The 17,988-nt window shown below is 36.1% G+C and overlaps 2 protein-coding genes and 1 pseudogene across 2 annotated transcripts; 2 read left to right on the forward strand and 1 right to left on the reverse strand.

The window, feature by feature from the left end:
• The first annotated feature begins 250 nt into the window (after positions 1–250).
• Positions 251–5,197, forward strand: LOC113059596 (nucleolar GTP-binding protein 2-like; annotated as a pseudogene).
• A 68-nt stretch (positions 5,198–5,265) lies between these two features.
• Positions 5,266–8,413, reverse strand: LOC113059296 (axonemal dynein light intermediate polypeptide 1-like). The gene is made up of 6 exons (XM_026227685.1): positions 8,200–8,413; positions 7,942–8,078; positions 7,195–7,364; positions 6,931–7,109; positions 5,445–5,609; positions 5,266–5,360 (listed from the first exon to the last, which is right to left on the reverse strand). The coding sequence occupies exons 1-6, from the start codon at positions 8,278–8,280 to the stop codon at positions 5,319–5,321; spliced, it is 774 nt and encodes a 257-aa protein (XP_026083470.1). The 5' UTR covers positions 8,281–8,413; the 3' UTR covers positions 5,266–5,318.
• A 1,000-nt stretch (positions 8,414–9,413) lies between these two features.
• Positions 9,414–13,615, forward strand: LOC113059297 (smad nuclear-interacting protein 1-like). Its single transcript, XM_026227686.1, has 4 exons — positions 9,414–9,713; positions 9,878–10,007; positions 11,865–12,433; positions 12,787–13,615. The coding sequence occupies exons 1-4, from the start codon at positions 9,553–9,555 to the stop codon at positions 13,040–13,042; spliced, it is 1,116 nt and encodes a 371-aa protein (XP_026083471.1). The 5' UTR covers positions 9,414–9,552; the 3' UTR covers positions 13,043–13,615.
• The last annotated feature ends 4,373 nt before the right edge of the window (positions 13,616–17,988 follow it).

The raw sequence follows: 17,988 nt of genomic DNA on the forward strand, positions 1-17,988 counted from the left end.
AGCAGTGCAAAAATATCCCGGCATTTAAGAGGCCTTTGTAGGTTGTGTATGAAGTATTTATTTTTTGGGCCCCCTTTTTAAATGTGTATAATGGAAGGAAATGTGTGCAAATTATTGGTTGATCCAAGATGATCTTGTTTTCCTGACCTCGATATCATGAAACCGACATTAAATCAGAAGACTTGACAGTATGTGTGTTTTTTCTTCTATTTAATTACCTTTTCAAAATTATGTTTTGCCTAGTCTTGACATGTCCATATTGATTTGTGCTCAGCTCCACTCAGACAAAAAGCAGATCAGTGTTGGCTTCATTGGTTACCCAATGTTGGAAAGAGCTCTGATATCAAACCCTGCGCTCCAAAAAAGTCTGTAACGTGGCACCACTTGCTGGTGAGACAAAGGTAAGACTCCAGAAGCTGTTTCTTTCCATCTCAGGAATGTGATTTTAACATATCTATATGGATTTCTATATGCCCCCCCCCCCCCAAAGGCATAGTTACCCAAAAATGAAAAGTCTATAATCAGTTTGCTTACTCTAAATCCATTCCAAACCTGAATTACATTTTTTTTCGCCCTAAGGACACAAAAGTATAATTTTAGCACCAGATGTTCGTGGCTGCTATTTTCCATGCAGTGTATATGAATGTTGACAAAAGCTGTTAAAACCAGGAGCCAAAAATGACAAAAAAAACACTATTAATAGTAACCCATTACACTGTTTTAAGTCGGTCTTCTATCATGAACATCAGAGGATTGAGGGATTCTTCTTGTACATGACTTTAAATGATTCAGATATTTTAGCAAGTGTAAGGTTACCTGCCATCTCCTGACACGTGGCAATATTTTGGATGGCTTAAATTTTCAGCGTTTTGGTTTTGGCTGCTACTTTTGTGTATTTCATGTTTTTGCATGAAATAACTTTATGTTGTCAAATTTTTCCTCTTATTATACAAACATGGAACTGAGAAATGGTTTTTCAGAGAGCGAGTGAAAAGTGCACAGCAAATGAAAAACATTTACTGACGGGAGGCCAGATTAAAATTCAAAATTCTAAACAAATCTTGTGTTTATGTTTTTAAATGATAAATTGTATCTTTTAAAAATTTCCCATGTGTGCCCTGATTGAATGATTAATCAATTGGTAGACATTTTCTGTCTCCTATTTTCTTTCTTTTTTACAACAGTCTTTCTAGTTTAATTATGAGATAGATCGATAGCTAGATAGATATGTTTGATTTGATTTTAAATAGTTTAAAAAATTTGTCGTGCTTCCTTATCTAGTTTTTCCTTTGTTAAAAATGTTACGTTTGCCTGAATCACTGTTTAGGCCTTTGGCCAGGCAGCAATATTCATAAACAATCTATTTAGTTTTATAATCTTAAAAGTTAATTGACTGCTTGCTAAACTTGTCGAAAGTTTATTATAAATTGCGTATATTCAAATGCAGTTTGTTATATTGAATGTTTTCGGTCTTGTGGTTCTTAAATGGAGTTAATGGATGAATCTGTGCGACATTCTGTCAGATGGCTCAAGCTCAACCTTTATGCCATAAACAACGTTTTCTTTCTTTCTGAAAGGTATGGCAGTGTATCACACTAAAGAGACGCATTTTTCTCATTGACTGTCCTGGCATTGTCTATCCCTCTGACGACAATGAGAATGACATTGTGCTTAAGGGAGTGGTATGATGACCTTGAAACTCAAGTTCAACATTTCATTCACATTTGGCAATCCCAGCAGCTTTATCTGCTCACTTTGTATCTGTTGCATTAGGTTCAAGTGGAGAAGATCTGAAATCCAGAGGATCACATCGGAGCAGTGCTGAAGAGAGCCAAAGCAGAGTACATCCAGAAGACATACTGTATTCCGTCCTGGACCTCTGCCGAGGATTTCCTGGAAAAGCACCGGAAAACTGATTAAGGTCTGGCCTGATTGTGGAGTATCTGATAAAACGAACTGTCATCTTGGTGCTTGTGGCCACATTTGTTTATTCTTTCCTCTAGAGTGGCCGATTGAGACGGGACAGTTTGCTTACTTTAAGCCGTTGAAAAACATTTAGTTTTAAGTTCGGATAGCCAATTTACAAATACTCGAATGCCAAAACCACTAAGATTTAGTACAGAATCAGATATTTACAAAAAAATGGTTTTGAATGATTGGCAGAGGGGACACATCACCTTTTTTGTGAAACCTCCAGAAGGCGAGATGGATGAAGAGGTAAATGGACATTGTTTTTAATATCCCACAAAGTTTAGTTTCTTTTAGACAAAATAATTGCTCGGTCTTTGGAAATTTCAATTTAAAAAATGTTTTCCAAGATCATCACTGTTGAATGTTTTGCTAAAATTAGAGCTTTGTTTATTTTAAAGACCTCTGAAGACATTCTTTCTATGTAACTTCTTTAACTGATATTGAATTACTTGGTACAAATCCTCTTTTAAGTCACTGTGGCCAACAAAATAACTTTAATTTTGCCTGTCTTTATACTGGCAGACCCTAATGCACTTTTAAACATTTATAGTCTTAAAGGGACACTTGATCTTTCTACTCAGAACAAAGTACAACCGATGCTGGAAATGCCTGAGATGGAGACCAAGAAGTTGGAGTTGGGAAACAGACTTGAAGTTCAGGATTCGGAGGGGACCTCATCTAGCCAGCTGGAAGATCAAAAGCTGCTGAGACAGAAAAAGGAGGAGATGCAGAATATCTTCAGCCACATCAAGCAGAACATTGGCAAAATAAACGTCGCTCCGGAGTTCAGCGAGGAGGACCTTGTGCCTGTTGAGTTACCTGACATACTGGATCCCTCCTGGTCAGAAGATGAGCAAGAAATGGAAAATGAGGAGGATGAGGAAAAAGTGGAAGAGCAGACTGGAGAACAACAGGAAGAAGAATCCTCTGTTTCCGGCTCCCCAACCAAAGCAGAGAAGAGGAGCGCATATTAAGTGAATGAAGACATGGATGAGAAGATTGCCAAATTAAAACATTTTCTTGATCGTACCAAGTAAAAGCACTTCTCTGCCATACGGTTTGTTTAAGCTGATATTAGTTATAATAATAATAGTACATTTGTTATATAGGCACCTTTCAAGACACTCAAGGAAACTTTAAAGCATAGACTGCAAGATCAATAATAGACAAAGCAATACAAAACATAAGCTACCAACACAGAATTACTTTAAATTATAATCAATAAAGTTATGATTTAAGTTAAGGGTAATGAGAAGGTTCTGTGAGATTATGGGGATAGTTCACCCAAAAATGAAAATCATTCATATATCCCTTTAACTCTTACCCTGTAGCAGTGGTCTGTTTAACTGATTTTTCACTGTTTAGCTTTTATCTCTTGATATTATAATGTTTTCTTGATCTTTTACAGAATTCCTAAAGGCCTTTCTGAGAAGGTGTTCAGTGAAACAATACCAAAGCTGAATGGTGCAAAGAATGTGCAACAGAAAGGTACAACCAGCTAATGTCTCGGTTACATATGGTAACCCTCATTCCCTGATGGAGGGAACGGAGATGTGTGTCAAAGTTCCAACACTAGGGGTCCCACTTGAGAGCCCAGACACCTCTGATATCATTTATGAAAAGGTCGATGAAATTTGCATACTGACCACGCCCCAGACATCACAGATATAAATAGACCAGTTTGTCATTTGCTCACCTGTTTTGTTCTGACCTGTTGCATCAGGATATGAGGAGGCAGAGACTTTGCATTCAGACTGGCTCTGATGCAAGACTTTATCACCTGGCTGTCGCAAATGGAAGGGCCAGAAATGCAGAGAGTGTGAATAGGGGAGGAGGAAATAGCTCTTTTAATGACTATCTGGTGACTGCTCTGCCATGTGGCAGACAACCAGAGCCCAGAAGAATCCACCTCCAGTCCTCCCAGCAGAAGTGGAGCTAAGCTGGTCGCTCCTCACTAGGTCGCCCTTCTCAGGTTCGGTACGAAGCCTTTCGTGGGTAAGGACTGACTGAGCAAAATTGACTGGACTCTGTTCAGACTTGACTGCCAACTCAGAATGTTGCATTGCCTCAGCAGTCCTAGCAGGGGGTTGTCCCTGGTGACGAACAGACAGAGGCTACTGCTTGGGGGGTTGAAGGGGTAGTTCTGCCGGATGAATTCCCAGGGACCACTCGTTCCTTCAACCGCACGTGTTCTCTAGTAAGAGTTTCTGGGTGAGTTTGAGGCAAGTATTTAATAGCCTCTGTTTGTTTTTGACTGTGGAGGATTGCAGTGCAAATTCTTCAACAGTGTCACCAAAGAGTCCAACCTGAGAAATAGGGGCGTTGAGAGAATGCATTTTCTCAGCATTCCGCTTCTCTGCCAGATTGAGCAATAGGTGGCACTCCTGGTCCACTAATGTGCACATCGTCCTCCCAAGAGCCTGCAACATGACCTTCGTAACCCAGAGGGCATAGTCAGTCACTGAACACAGTTCCTGCATGCTCCAGGTTGGGACCACCCTTGTGGCCTGAATATCTGCAGGAAAGCCATGGAGTGCAGAGCAGACAAAGCTTGTCCAGTAACAGTATAAGCTCTGACCACAAAGGACGAGATAACTTAAATTAAATTAAATGTTGACATTGACAGCATTATAAAAAATATTTAACATAGGCTTAAATAAGTTCATAGAATCTTTTCAGAGATGTGTCAATGATTAGGGGTGTTAAGATTCAAATAAGTAATGACACCCACCCTGTTTTTGGTTTTCCAGCTGTGAATGTGGGTAAAAAGAGGAAAGCTCTGGAAGATGAGGAGCCTAAACCGCCTACAAACCTCACATCTAAAGAGGTATGCACTGTTCTCCCAGCTCAGTCATCTTGATTACTCAGTCGAGACATCTCGCATAAATTTGGGACCAAACTTACCTACTTCTCTCTGTTGAACTTGGCAATAAAGCCAAATGAGCTAAGCGATAATACCTGACCAGAGACCCAGTCACATCAATCCGTTTCCAAGGTCAATTTGGTGGCTAGGTTAGAGCGTCTGGTGTGGAATCACGGTGATTTGTGAAAAAGTGAAGGCTGAGTTTATCTGTGATACAGTCTCTCCGATGCACTTACTGTGGCACCAGCCATCATCCTGAACATTATGACTAAAACTAATTCATTTCAGTACTGTGCATTTTCAAAGCCTTTTAACTTAAGTCAATGTGCTGATTCTGCAGTGTTGAAATGTGGATCATGTTTCTGTGTATCTACATATGTTCTTTTTCTTTAATTTGGCGGGGGAAAAAATACTCAGAACAGATGCTTTAATAAATGTTTTATTCATTGAAACAGTGTTCAGTGTTTTATTATTCTAATAATATTTAAGCCTTACTCCTCAGGGTAATTATGCCCTCCAGCTGTGCCTAAAAAATAAATAAAAATAAATGGAAGCACATGAGTCTTAAAAATAATGTGAGAAATCATGATTATGATGATCCCTGCTTTACCTTGAGTTGTTGATTAGTTCGTTTGAGGAACTGGACCTCTTCGGCATGCTTCTTTTCCTCAATTTCCCGCCGTTCGGCTTCCCGCCTCTCAATGGCCTCACATTTAGCCTTCTGCTCGTTCAACAACCTCTCCAAATCTCGCTTCTCACTCTCTAACTCTAAAATCTATCAAGAGTTTGTATCTCAGCGAGCAGAAAATGGACATTTAATGTTTGGTTGTCGACTTTAAAGCTAATAACTTGCTTTCTTCTGCAGTACATGAAAGATATTTTTACATTTTTATTTTATTTTTTCATTCAATCAAAGTCAATGGGATCTAATGTTGTGTTGGACACCACTGACTTTCATTATAAGTTCAAAATATATTTTGTGTGTATATGTAATAGTTTTTGTTTTCTGTTACAAGATGACGTTAATCACATAAACTTCTCTTAAGCTCACAAGTTGATATAACATTATTTACATATAGTATAATATGTTTATTTAATAGAAAATATAGGGTAAGATACAAGTTTTTTTAATTGTGTCACTGTATATGTTTAGTTTTGTAGCTTCCTTTGTAGTTTTAATAAGCAACTTTGTTGTTTAGAAAATATATTATTTACAGTTAAGGTGAGACACTGCAGGCAAAAACACTGTTTTTCAAGCACCTGTCAATTTTGACATTTTGGGCTTTTTGGTTTTTCATAAAGTGCTTTTTCAAACTAGTGGAAGGAAAACATCCAAAGGACAATGTTAAGTGTTTCTTTTATAGCACTTTATCTGTTTGTGTCAATAGATTTAAATTACAATACATATTTTTAAAGGCCGTTTTCTCAAAATGAGTTTTTTCTTCAACACTGAGCCATGAATCTCCACTTCAGTAGCACTTACACACACCAAACTTGACATTTTTATTCCTGTCTATATTCTGAAGGTTTTTACAGAGGGATTTGTTCATATATATTTTCCTTGATTGTATACAACATTTTATTCCCCCCAAAATTGTGAAAATATATTGTTTTCTGGCTGTTCAAACAAGTATTTTCTGAATTATGGAGTGACAAAAAAGATAACCAGAATTCCCTCTGTAAAAACATTTGACTCTAATATGTCAAAAAAAAGTTAACAAAAAATTTGAAACTGACTTCATCTAGTGTTCAGATTTTTGTACTATACATTTATGCAAATTAGCACATATTTCATTAAATAATGCCTCATTTGCATATTTAAACATAACATTTTTGAAAACTTGTAATACAAAAAATGTTTGCAATAATCAATGTAATCAATCAACTGGGTAAGTAAGGTGATAACTATTAGTTGTTTTTTTTTGCCCTATTCACCTGCAGTGTCTTGCCTTAAGTTTTGTTACACTTACGTATATCTTTTTTTATATGTATATATGAATAATAAAAAATATGTATTTATAATTTTTGAATTATTTTAAAATATAAGTATAATAATGTAAGAAAAAGTTGGAATAATGCTTTCAGTAATAATTTACCTTGTTCTCCATGTCAGCCATCCCATGCTCTGCTTGAAGTGCTTTCCTCATGCCAAAGGCCACACTGCTCTCATACAGTGTTTGATAGGCAGCGATGGTCATGCGAATCTCATCTCTTACTTGCAACAGCAGGAGACCCCGCTCAGCGCAGTTAATGGTGACCTGTCTGATTAACTCATCTAAGAGATTTGAAAGAGGCAATGCTATGTAAAACTCAAGAGCTATTAATATGAGCCTTAATTTGCAATATATGTCTATTTTTACCGAAGCACTGAGAGTAGAGCTCTCTGCGCACAGGGCAGATACCCGTCTCTCTGGCCTGCCTTGCCTGCAGGCTTCTGTCCAGTTGTTCTTGCAAATGAATGACATCCATGCGTGTACATGGAGTGCTGGACACCGGCTGCACCCACAACTGGTTCTCCTCCGTCCATTCCCTGCAACAACCATTTTTAAGATTTCTTTAATACTGTTGTAAAGTTTGGGGTCTGTTAAAAGATTTTTAACCTAAGGTTAAAGGTTAAGGTTAGGAAGAAAAAGATGCACAACCAACCAAAAGAAGCACAGCCTTATGAGGATTGTCAAGCAAAATTGATTCAAGAATTTGAGTAAACTTCACATGAAATGCTGGGGTCAAGGCATCAAGAGCAAACACACACAGTTTTATAGTTTAATATATTTTAAAATGTATTCCTGTAATGGCAAAGCTGAATTTTAGCAGTCATTACTCCAGTCTTAATTGTCATATGATCCTTCAGAAATCATTCTTATAGCCTGATTTGGTGGTCGATAAACTTTTTTTTTTTTTTTACATTGCTTAATATTTGTGTGGAAGCCAGCGTTGAGAACAGCATATATTTTAGAAATGTTTATTTGTCAAAAATCTTACTGATTCCAAACTTTTTAAAGGCAGTGTGTGACGTGATTAAACACATATGCAGCTACACAGTATCATCAGCCAGTTTAAAGAAATGTTATAATAAATACAGTAATAAACCTCTTCGTTTATTTGACCTTGGTGGTAGAATGGCATTCAGGATCTCTTCGGTTTGCTGTTTGCTGGCCTCCGCTGTGGGGCTCTTGGGTTTGGGTGGAGGTGGCACTGGCCCGCTCTCTACCATCTGTTGGGGACTCACTTTCAAAGGGCGACTCTGAGTAAAATGTGAAAGGAGATAAGAAAAACTAACGATCAGGCTTCATTACAACAACAAGGTGTACTTTACGGTGGTTACAGGTTAGTTTTTAGTCGTTGCATCCAAGAACTGTACTTACCCTTGGAGACTTCCTCTCTGTATTCTTGCTCACCAGCACCGGATTATCATACTTCAGCAAGGAGTCAGTCGGGAGAATCATGGCTACAATGTGGAGGTGTCAAGAAAATTTAAACAAATGTTTCAAATTCTATGTTTTTGTATGCTTTGATAGACTTCGAGCAATTTCGTCACGCTGCAAAAGTTTCGTTTTGTTGTTTCCAGTTGCTATGACAACTGCTGCTCGTTCCCATCAAGCAGAGTCGTCAAAATAACGGGGGGAAACCAGTGGGGGAAACAATAATAATTAAGGTTTTTTTTTAAGTGTTTAAAAATAATTTACATACAAATATATTGTATTGTTTATTTTTCTAATGTTTAGGTTCTAAAGCACTAGACAGAACTAAGTTAGCCACTGGGTGGCACCAGAGCCATATAGAGTGGCACTAAATGTTAAAGCAACTAACAAGTACGTTAACATTAAGTTGTACAGTGCTGTTCAAAAGTTAGGTATCAGTACGATTTGTAATGGGTTTTTTTTAAGTAGTTTCTTCTACTCATCATGGCTGCATTAATTTCATCAGAAAAACTAGTAGTAATATTGTGAAGTATTATTGAAATTTAAAATAATGTTGTTCTATTTTAATATACTTTAAAATATAACGTATTGCTGTGACCAAAGCTGAATTTCCAGTCTTCAGTGTTACATGATCTTTCAGAAATCATTCTATTATGTCAATTTATTATCAATGGTGGAAACACTTTTCCTTCATGTGATAATTTAAGGATTTGTTGATGAATAAAACGAATGTCTGATGAAAGTCCTGCTTTGCACCGCATAAATAAATTATATCTGATTTTAAATGGTATTGATATTTTACAATATTACTGTTATCACCAAATGCAACCATGATGAACAGAACAGACTTCTTTAAATACATCAGAAACCCTACTGATCCCAGACTTCTGAACAGCACTGTATATGCTCTGACACATTTTAATTTAATTTTTTTCCTTTTTTAAACTAAATTTAAATTAAATTAAATTAAATGTATTCATTTTATTGAGCTATTTACATAATTTAATTTATTTAAGTTAAAATGTGTAGTATGTTTTTCAGTTTATATTGTTAATATTTATCTTGTTTAATTTATTTAAAAATCTAAAAAAAAAAAAATTGTACGTTAAAGCTCTGAAGAAAGCGGAACTAAATTGCTTTTTCAAAGAAGGAGGGACACATTTTTTCAGCGAACAAGCTTCGAACCGGAAGTGTTCATGGAAGTTTCGTAAACGCGGTTTGAATCTGTTTTCTTACTCCCCTTTGGTATGAACGACTTTTACGTTTTACGAAGCTAATAGGCAAGCTCAGTTCGTAATGGACAACAGGAGACGACACAGAGAATCTCCTGTCCGGGATGTAAAGACAAAAATTAAGCAAGAAAAAGTAAGTCCCACGCGGCCTCCGCGGCTCCGCCGATCCAGTTCAGGCTCCAGCCGAGGCAGCAGCAGCCCTCCCCCGAGACGACGAGACAGCAGGTGAGCGCCTTACACCCCACACACAGCCTGACAGATGTGTTTATCTTCATGACACCTCAGCCGAATAAACAAGAATGCGCGTTTTAACTGGATGTTCAGTTAACCACATTGTAGTTTTGTAGTCATAAGTTTCCTACAAGATGCTTCGTGAACTGTATTTGTAGATCACCTGACAGAAGAAAGGCCAGGTCGCCCGCGAAGAGCGCGCGTTCCTCGGGCAGACAGCAGGAGAGGTCACCTCGAGCTCGGAGGAGTAGAAGCCCGCAGCGCAGCACTGACGTGAGGTTAAAGCGGGTGAGTTAATCTATACATATCAGCGAACAAACTAGGCATTATCATAAATCGACGAAAAGCTGTCAGAGTTAGAGAGCATAGAGGGCTCTGGCACAAATTCTTATGGAGAAATATGCAATTAAACATAATTTGACCTTTTAATTTGTATCAGGCTACAATATCTTATTTAATATTAATTTAAAACATTAATGTTGTTGTTATTGTTACTGCTTATATATATATATATAAATATATATATATATATATTAGGGGTGTAACGATACGCGTATTCGTATTGAACCGTTCGGTACGACGCTTTCGGTTCGGTACGCGGTACGCATTATGTATACCGAACGGTTCGTTGGAGTAATTAATTATATTTGAAAAAAAAAAAAAAAGAGAGAGAAAGAAATATAATGACATGCGTTCAACAAGGTAGCCCAATAACCCAAACAACGTAACAGGCAACGCCCCTGACACTCCCGAAGAAGAAAAAAACACCATCTTATATGTTTATGTTAGGCTACTCAGCAGGCGCTCGCTCACTCAGTACGCGCTGAAGGCTCGTTGCAAAATAGCCAATGCGTTTAACAGACTAGAAATGAGAAGATCCTCCAATAACCAACAGGTCTGGTGTTTGGGTGCACTTTGGATTCCCTTTAAGCTATAATGGTGATGGCAAGAGAGTGGTGGATAAAAAAACAACGGTATGTCGCATCTGCAACATGACAGGGTACACCAGAGGGATTACAAAAAAAAAAAAAAAAAAAAAAACAGCGGGGATATCTGGGATATATGCGTCAGTACTATCTGGGAAAAGACGAAAAAAAGGAGAAACATGCACGCAGCAAACTATCCCTGCAGCATTTAGACACTATAGCTTACAGGGAATCCAACCCAAACACCAGACCTGTTGGTTATTTTAGGATCTTATATTTCTGGTCTGTTAAATGCATTAGACATTTTGCAACGAGCCTTCAGCGCGTGCTGAGTGAGCGAGCGCCTTAGGGGCCGTTCACATATCGTGCCTAAATTTCAGCGAAGGATAAATGGATTTGCAGCTCTAAAAATCGCTTGCAGTAGCTCTGCTACTGAATTTATTTCAAAATTGCAATCCATATACAACTATGATCAGCTGTTCCTTCATCTTGGCTGAGCTCTCAACGTTGTTACGGGAAAGGATGAAGCTGATTGGTTGGTTCTTGTCACATGACCCGCGGTGTGCTTGCGGCATTCTGAAAAGTTGAGATGTTTTTACATTTTGCTGTATCTAAAACGTATCGAACCGAACCGAACCGAACCGTGACATCAGTGTATCGTATCGAACCGAACCGTGAATTTTGTGAACCGTTACACCCCTAATATATATATATATATATATATATATATATAATGTGTGTGTGTGTGTGTGTGTTTGTCCCTACATATATGTGATTTTATTATATTAAGCAATATTTATTGTTGTTAACAAAATGTTATTGTATAAATTTGTAATGTATAAACATATATATATATATATGTTTATGAATAAAGGATTGTTAAATGATTTATTTCATTTAATTGCATCCAAAATAAAAGTTTGTATTTACATATGTGTGTAATGTGTGTATTTATTATGCATATATAAATACAAACACATGCACGTTTAAGAAATATATTTATAAGTGTATGTAAAATGTATAATTTTTAATGTATATATTTACACATTTTAAATAGTTTAGAATATATATAATTTTAAAGCATTATATATTACATTTATATCAAATGTGAATTTATTACGATGTAATAGTTTTTAAAATATAATCATTATTATGATTATTATTATTGAGAGCAACTAAAAATGTGTTTCAAATAATGGAGATTTTGCTTTCATTACAGGAGCAAGATGATCACAGAGGCTCCGAAAGTCATAGGCATCGAGAGAGAAGGGATGACTCGCATGATCGCAGGATGAAAAGGGAGGGAGAGAGGCCTCGGCAAAGAGAGCGAGACCGAGAACAGGACAGGAATCGGGGAAGAGACCGGGATGCCCACATACAGCAGCAACAGCAGGCTGAGAGGGAGCGGCATAATGAACAGCGGCAGGAGAATCGGCTCAGACGAGAGGCTCAGAGTGGAAGTGGTGATGAGGCACAAGAGTTCGGCAGTAAACAGGCTGATGATTCTGCACCTGCAGTGGAGAAGGAAAAGCCCAACTTTGAACTATCAGGCGCCTTGGTGGAAGATACCAATACGTTCAGGGGGGAGGTGATCAAGTATAATGAGCCTCCCGAGGCCCGAATACCTAAACGAAGATGGCGTTTGTACCCGTTCAAGAATGATGAGCCACTTCCAGTCATGTACATCCACAGACAGAGTGCATATCTACTTGGAAGACAGAGGAAGATTGCAGACATTCCTATCGACCACCCTTCTTGTTCCAAACAGCATGCTGTTTTTCAGTACAGGTCAGAACAACAAGAAAATAGATTTATTAAATGGTTAAAGAGATAGTTATTTGACCAGAATTCGAAAATTCTGTCATTATTTATTCTCCCTCATGTCATTCCAAATCTGAATGACGTGGTTTCTTCTGTTGAGCACAAAAGAAGATATTTTGAGGAATGTTGGCAACCAAACAATTGATGGTATCCATTGACTAATATTTTTTTTCTTCTCCATAATATGAAAGTCAATGTACATCACTGTATTTTGCAACATTGCAACTTAAAAAAGAAATGTAAAGGGATATTGTTGAATTCAAGTGTTAATTCCTTCTCATTGTGATTGAACTGTTTCCTTCGACTTTTCTCATCTCCAGATTAGTGGAGTTCACACGGGCTGATGGCACTACGGGCCGGAGGGTGAAGCCGTACATCATCGATCTGGGTTCTGGGAATGGAACCTATCTGAACAATCAGCGTATAGAAGCTCAACGCTACTACGAGCTCAAAGAGAAGGACGTGCTGAAGTTTGGCTTCAGCAGCAGAGAGTATGTGCTCCTTCATGAGTTCTCCGACACAACCGAGGTTGACGCAAAGAAGGAGGAAGAAGAGGATGAAGGCCTGGATGAGTAGTTCTAGCCTCAGAGTTTACCACAGTTACCTGTTGTGTGCTGGACTCTTCGAAAGCATCTCATCCGTAGGATCAGAACCAGCATGACTTTAATTCAGAATTTCCTTTTGGACAATGAAAGAATCTTGCTTTAGCCTGCCCAGTTGTCTGTATGACTATTCTCAGGTGGATAGCTTTTGTATCCCATCAAACTGTGTACAGTGTTGTCCTTCAAAGCAAGTGCTCAATGCCAGAACTTAATCTTCAAAAAGCATATATTTTGGATACTCTTGAAGTAGTGAATATAATGTCCAGATTTGGTTACTGTAAATATCCTGGATGTATTTGATGTGAGCGCTTCTGTTTTAGTTTGTATTCTGTGCGATTAGACACATACTGGGTCCTGGTTAGCTGAACCAGATTTTTTGCACCAGATTATCATCCTCATGGTTATGTAGAAAAATCTGAGATTCATTTGAATATTGCATATTGAAAAAGATGGTGTCTTACTTTAGATATTTTCTGTTCTCTCACAGTACATTCATATTTGATTTTTAGATGTTTTGTATTGTAAAATAAAAATGGATAATGATGAATGTTGGCCTTTTTATTGACAGCATACAGTAAATGAGGAAATCTGAACGTGATCTCATTCTAACCTTCTAATTATGTATGCATTGAATATAGTGTTTAATCATTAAACATTTTATACATTATTATAGTATATTAATATATTAGTATAGTATATTTTATTTGAATACTTAAATTACATTTAAGTATAATGATAAAAACTTACAAATATTCGACAATTAAATAATGAAATCTTTTATTAAAGCTCCTTTTTATTCTTCAATGTCTCTTAAAGACATAGTTCACAAAATGAAAATTGTCAACACACCTTATTAGGTTAGGTTTGGTTTTTATTGTCATTGCAAATGTTTATACACCGACATTCTGTAGGAGCTATCTAATTAGCCGCATTAAAAGAAATGCAACAATTTAACACTTGACATTAAAACACACATACAAAAAATGTTATTAAATAATAGAGCAATAAAGATACGAAACTGCAAGTCATTTGTGCATTTTCCATGGAGGTAATTATTTCACAGAATTCGCACTAAACCCAGGGGTTACAAATGATCATGTTTTTTAGGTGATTTTTTTTTCTTCATACATTAATGCAGCACATGGAATCCATGAGGCCGGGATGTCTGCTACTGTTGAAGAAGACTTTTCTTTGAAGCACGTATTCTTATCATACTGTATAGTTTTTTGTTGTTGTTATTTGCTGTCGATATGTTAACATTATTCTAATAATTTCTGTCCTTAACCATTTATCTCAGAACTCTCAGTGTACAGGAGAAATACATGGAGGCCACTGGGAAAATTGTGAAGGATGAAGTTATGGAGTTATAACTGTTTTATATTGATTAAAAAAAGATGACACACTGATGTTGAAATACAACAAATGAGCAAATAAAATAAAACATGTTTTTTATTCGACACATTGAATTTACATTCTCAGAACAGTTCAAATGTTTTTTTTTTATTCTAGTGCTGTCAAATGATTTATCCGATTAATCGCATACAAAATAAAAGTTTTTGTTTGCAGAATATGTGTGTTCTGTGTATATTTATTTGAATATATAAATACACACAAATACAGTGTATACTTTGATAATATTGATAATATGTTTATACTTATTTTCATATAATTTATATAATAAATAAATTTATTTCCTACATTAACAACCTATTTTTTCTGAAATATATAAATCCATGTGTGTGTGTATATATATATATATATATATATATATATATATATATATATATATATATATATATATATATATATATATATATATATATATATATTTATATATATAAAATCTACACAGCACACATACATATATCATGTAAACAAAAACTTTAATTTTGGATGTGATTAATCGCGATTAATCATTTGACAGCACTAAAATTTAAATTTTACAGTGTCAAGGATAAAATTGTAAAAACATAGAGTTGTTTTAGATTCATGCAGTGCAAAATGTTTTCTACACAAGCGATTAGACAATTAATTTTATCAGATGTGATTTCAAAAGGTAAATAATTCACTATAAAGCTTATTTTGTTACAAAAAAAATATTTTGTTTCTGTTTGTACATGTGTATCTAAGCAAATTACTGTTTGTCCACAGTACAAAACAAAACTCCATTATTTCAGCTTGAGTTGCAGTGATAGAAGGAAACTGAGAATAACTGTTCTGGGTTTTGAAGACCTACATTTTATTTTTTTAAATAACAGTTTGAAAGACGATGCGTAAATAAATTACTGAACTTCCTTCTATGCGCTGATCAGAGTGTGAGTGCAATAGAGAGTAGCACCACTAGAGGTCACTGTCTTAACGGCTACTTGCACACACAATATAATAGTCAGCTTTTTTTCGTTGTCATTGAATTTTAAGAAACTGCAGTCGCCTGAAATTTTATTTTGAGACCGAATTAAAACTGTCTAAGACAGATTAGACACACTTAACTGTCTAACCAGTTACTGACGTGCTTACATGTGTGAAATGCTCAACAATTTGCTTGGAAATCAATTAACGCTGCTAGTATTCATCATTTGCTACACACTCGTAAAATAATAGAAATGGTTTTGTTTATTCGTGTGCACAGGTTTTTTCAGCTGCTCTCGTGATACATGGTGCGTATTTTGCTAACTTGTGGCAGAGAATCTTGATCAAACCGGATCACCTTTCCCATCATGTGCAGTCTGGACCTTGAAAAGGCCTTCTCACCCGCGGAAGAACACAGGAATGCATTGTACACGAGAGGGAGACATGGTAACTATGTTAGATAGTGCTCGGTGTTTGTTGAACTTGACTTTTTGGTAATGTTTTTCTTGCTTATATCAATTAAATATGATCTAGTAATTTAAGCGTATTTATGAAAGTGCCACAGTATCCCGCAGGACTAATTCTCCACAACATTCACCTTAGCACATACTTGAGTGAGGCACGGAAGTATTTCGGGAACCAGAAAGTAGTGATTCGCCTCTTAGCGCACTCGGTTTGAGGAAATTGGAAAACGCGGGATGGATTACGATCATTATATTGCACTATAAAAACGCTTGTGTCAGTCAGATGACTTAGTATCATTTAAATATGACTATATTTGCTGCGATATACATTTATAGATAGCAAAAAAAGAATGTGAAGATTATAATATTCTTGTAATTAGTGCAAACACCGTACTTTGTTAATACACGATGTCGTTAGAACCTAAAGTGCAAATGCGTTATTGATGTCAGTTGAAAGTCCAGTCCATATTTTGGTCGAATCCGCAGTGTAAAAACAGGAGGCAGACAGGGAATGGAGTTGGCTATGTGAAATCTGTTTCTGCTTTACAGGGTCTGAGTGTGTGCGAGCTTGAGACTATATTTGCTTTAGACATCATTTGGGGTGAAAAAAGAAGTTTATATATTTTCAGTGTCACAGGAACTAGGCTGTGTGTGTCTATTTAACTTAAAAATAGTGTTGCTGTACAGGATATATATTAATTTTTTTCTTTATTCAGTTGTTTTCCTAAAGTTCCTTCTATTTCGGCCTACAATTTCATGATCTTTTGACAAAATAAATTAAAATAAATAAAGTTGAGAGGGACACAAATTCTTGTAAAATTTAGAACTTTTTTTTTTTTTTTGCTGATCTGAATGTACAAATGTATAAAATAGTATTGAATTAACTTTAGAAATTATATATACACTGTATGCTACATGAAATTCTTGGAAGTTTCAAAACTTTCAAAAAGTAGGCAATACAATGTGTTTGTAAAAGTCCTATGACTATATATATATATATATATATATATATATATATATATATATATATATATATATATATATAGCGTGTGTGTGTAGAGAGAGAGAGAGTACAAAAATATATTAGTTATATATAGGTTTTTTATAATATAATTTTTTTCAAAGCTGAAAATGAAATGTGACATTTTGAAACTTTAACAAAGAGTTGTCAGAGTTTTCTAATACAAATGAATTCACCATCAACACATATATTTTTTATTGTTATGAATGTCATGAGTGTGTGCCGAACACACGATAATGCCCCAGTTATGGTTTCCTATGACTCTCTGGAGTGGTACTTCCTTCCCTAGCACACTTCAGAGTCATTTTGTGTGTGTGAAGGCTGCTCAGCAACCTGCTGGCTGAGGACCAACTTCCTTGTGTCTGCTCAAGATACTTTATGGATTCCCATGTGGGGGTGTGTCTGAGAACAAGGGATTGAATGAAACTCTGATTGAATGAAGGGCTCTGCTGAGCAGTTTCCTCCCTTTACCAGCAGTGTATACATGTGGCTTATTGGCGCGCTGAGGGTCATGAAAGGGTTTGAATACACATGGATTTGTTTACACAGAAAATGTGCTATACTTTGTACTCTTCCTCATTAAAGCTGTTGACAAACAAGGACAGATGAAAGCCGTGATTGTTTGGAATTCATTTTCGCGCTTGCAAATCTCAGCAAAATCATTATGTCTTCCAGATTTCGTTCTTTCCCAACGATTTTAGGCAACATATTTAAAATGACAGCATTTCATGCCATTTTGAGAAGGAAGACGGAAAATCTAAACTACTAATTTTCCACTGTTTAGCACTCGAACAAATATTAAGATTTTCTAAATATCATCTAAATGTGAACTTACATGTCTACTTACAGTAAATATCATAATTCAAGTCTGATTTGTGTGTTTTGTATCGATTTGCCTTCTTGTAGCTCCACTGGTGGATCTTGCTACATAGCAAAAATTGTCATTATTTGCAATTAAATAAATGTTAACTTAAATAATAATAATAAATGCTTTAAATTATTTTATTACAGCTAGTTGCCGAGGTAACATTTCTCATTATGGTTAGATTAATGTGAAGTACTAAAATAACTAAAATTAAATAAACT

This window comes from Carassius auratus, chromosome 41 (assembly GCF_003368295.1).
Source record: "Carassius auratus strain Wakin chromosome 41, ASM336829v1, whole genome shotgun sequence".
Taxonomy (NCBI): domain Eukaryota; kingdom Metazoa; phylum Chordata; class Actinopteri; order Cypriniformes; family Cyprinidae; genus Carassius; species Carassius auratus.

Bases quoted from the DNA above. Each gene is read 5' to 3' on its own strand.
- LOC113059296 (XM_026227685.1), bottom strand. From the start codon at position 8,280: ATGATTCTCCCGACTGACTCCTTGCTGAAGTATGATAATCCGGTGCTG. The intron at 8,079-8,199 runs GTAAGTACAGTT...CATTTTACTCAG, and splicing joins CAGAGAGGAAGTCTCCAAGG to AGTCGCCCTTTGAAAGTGAG. The intron at 5,361-5,444 runs GTAAAGCAGGGA...TTTATTTTTTAG, and splicing joins GAACTAATCAACAACTCAAG to GCACAGCTGGAGGGCATAAT.
- LOC113059297 (XM_026227686.1), top strand. From the start codon at position 9,553: ATGGACAACAGGAGACGACACAGAGAATCTCCTGTCCGGGATGTAAAG. The intron at 9,714-9,877 runs GTGAGCGCCTTA...CTGTATTTGTAG, and splicing joins CCGAGACGACGAGACAGCAG to ATCACCTGACAGAAGAAAGG. The intron at 12,434-12,786 runs GTCAGAACAACA...TCTCATCTCCAG, and splicing joins CATGCTGTTTTTCAGTACAG to ATTAGTGGAGTTCACACGGG.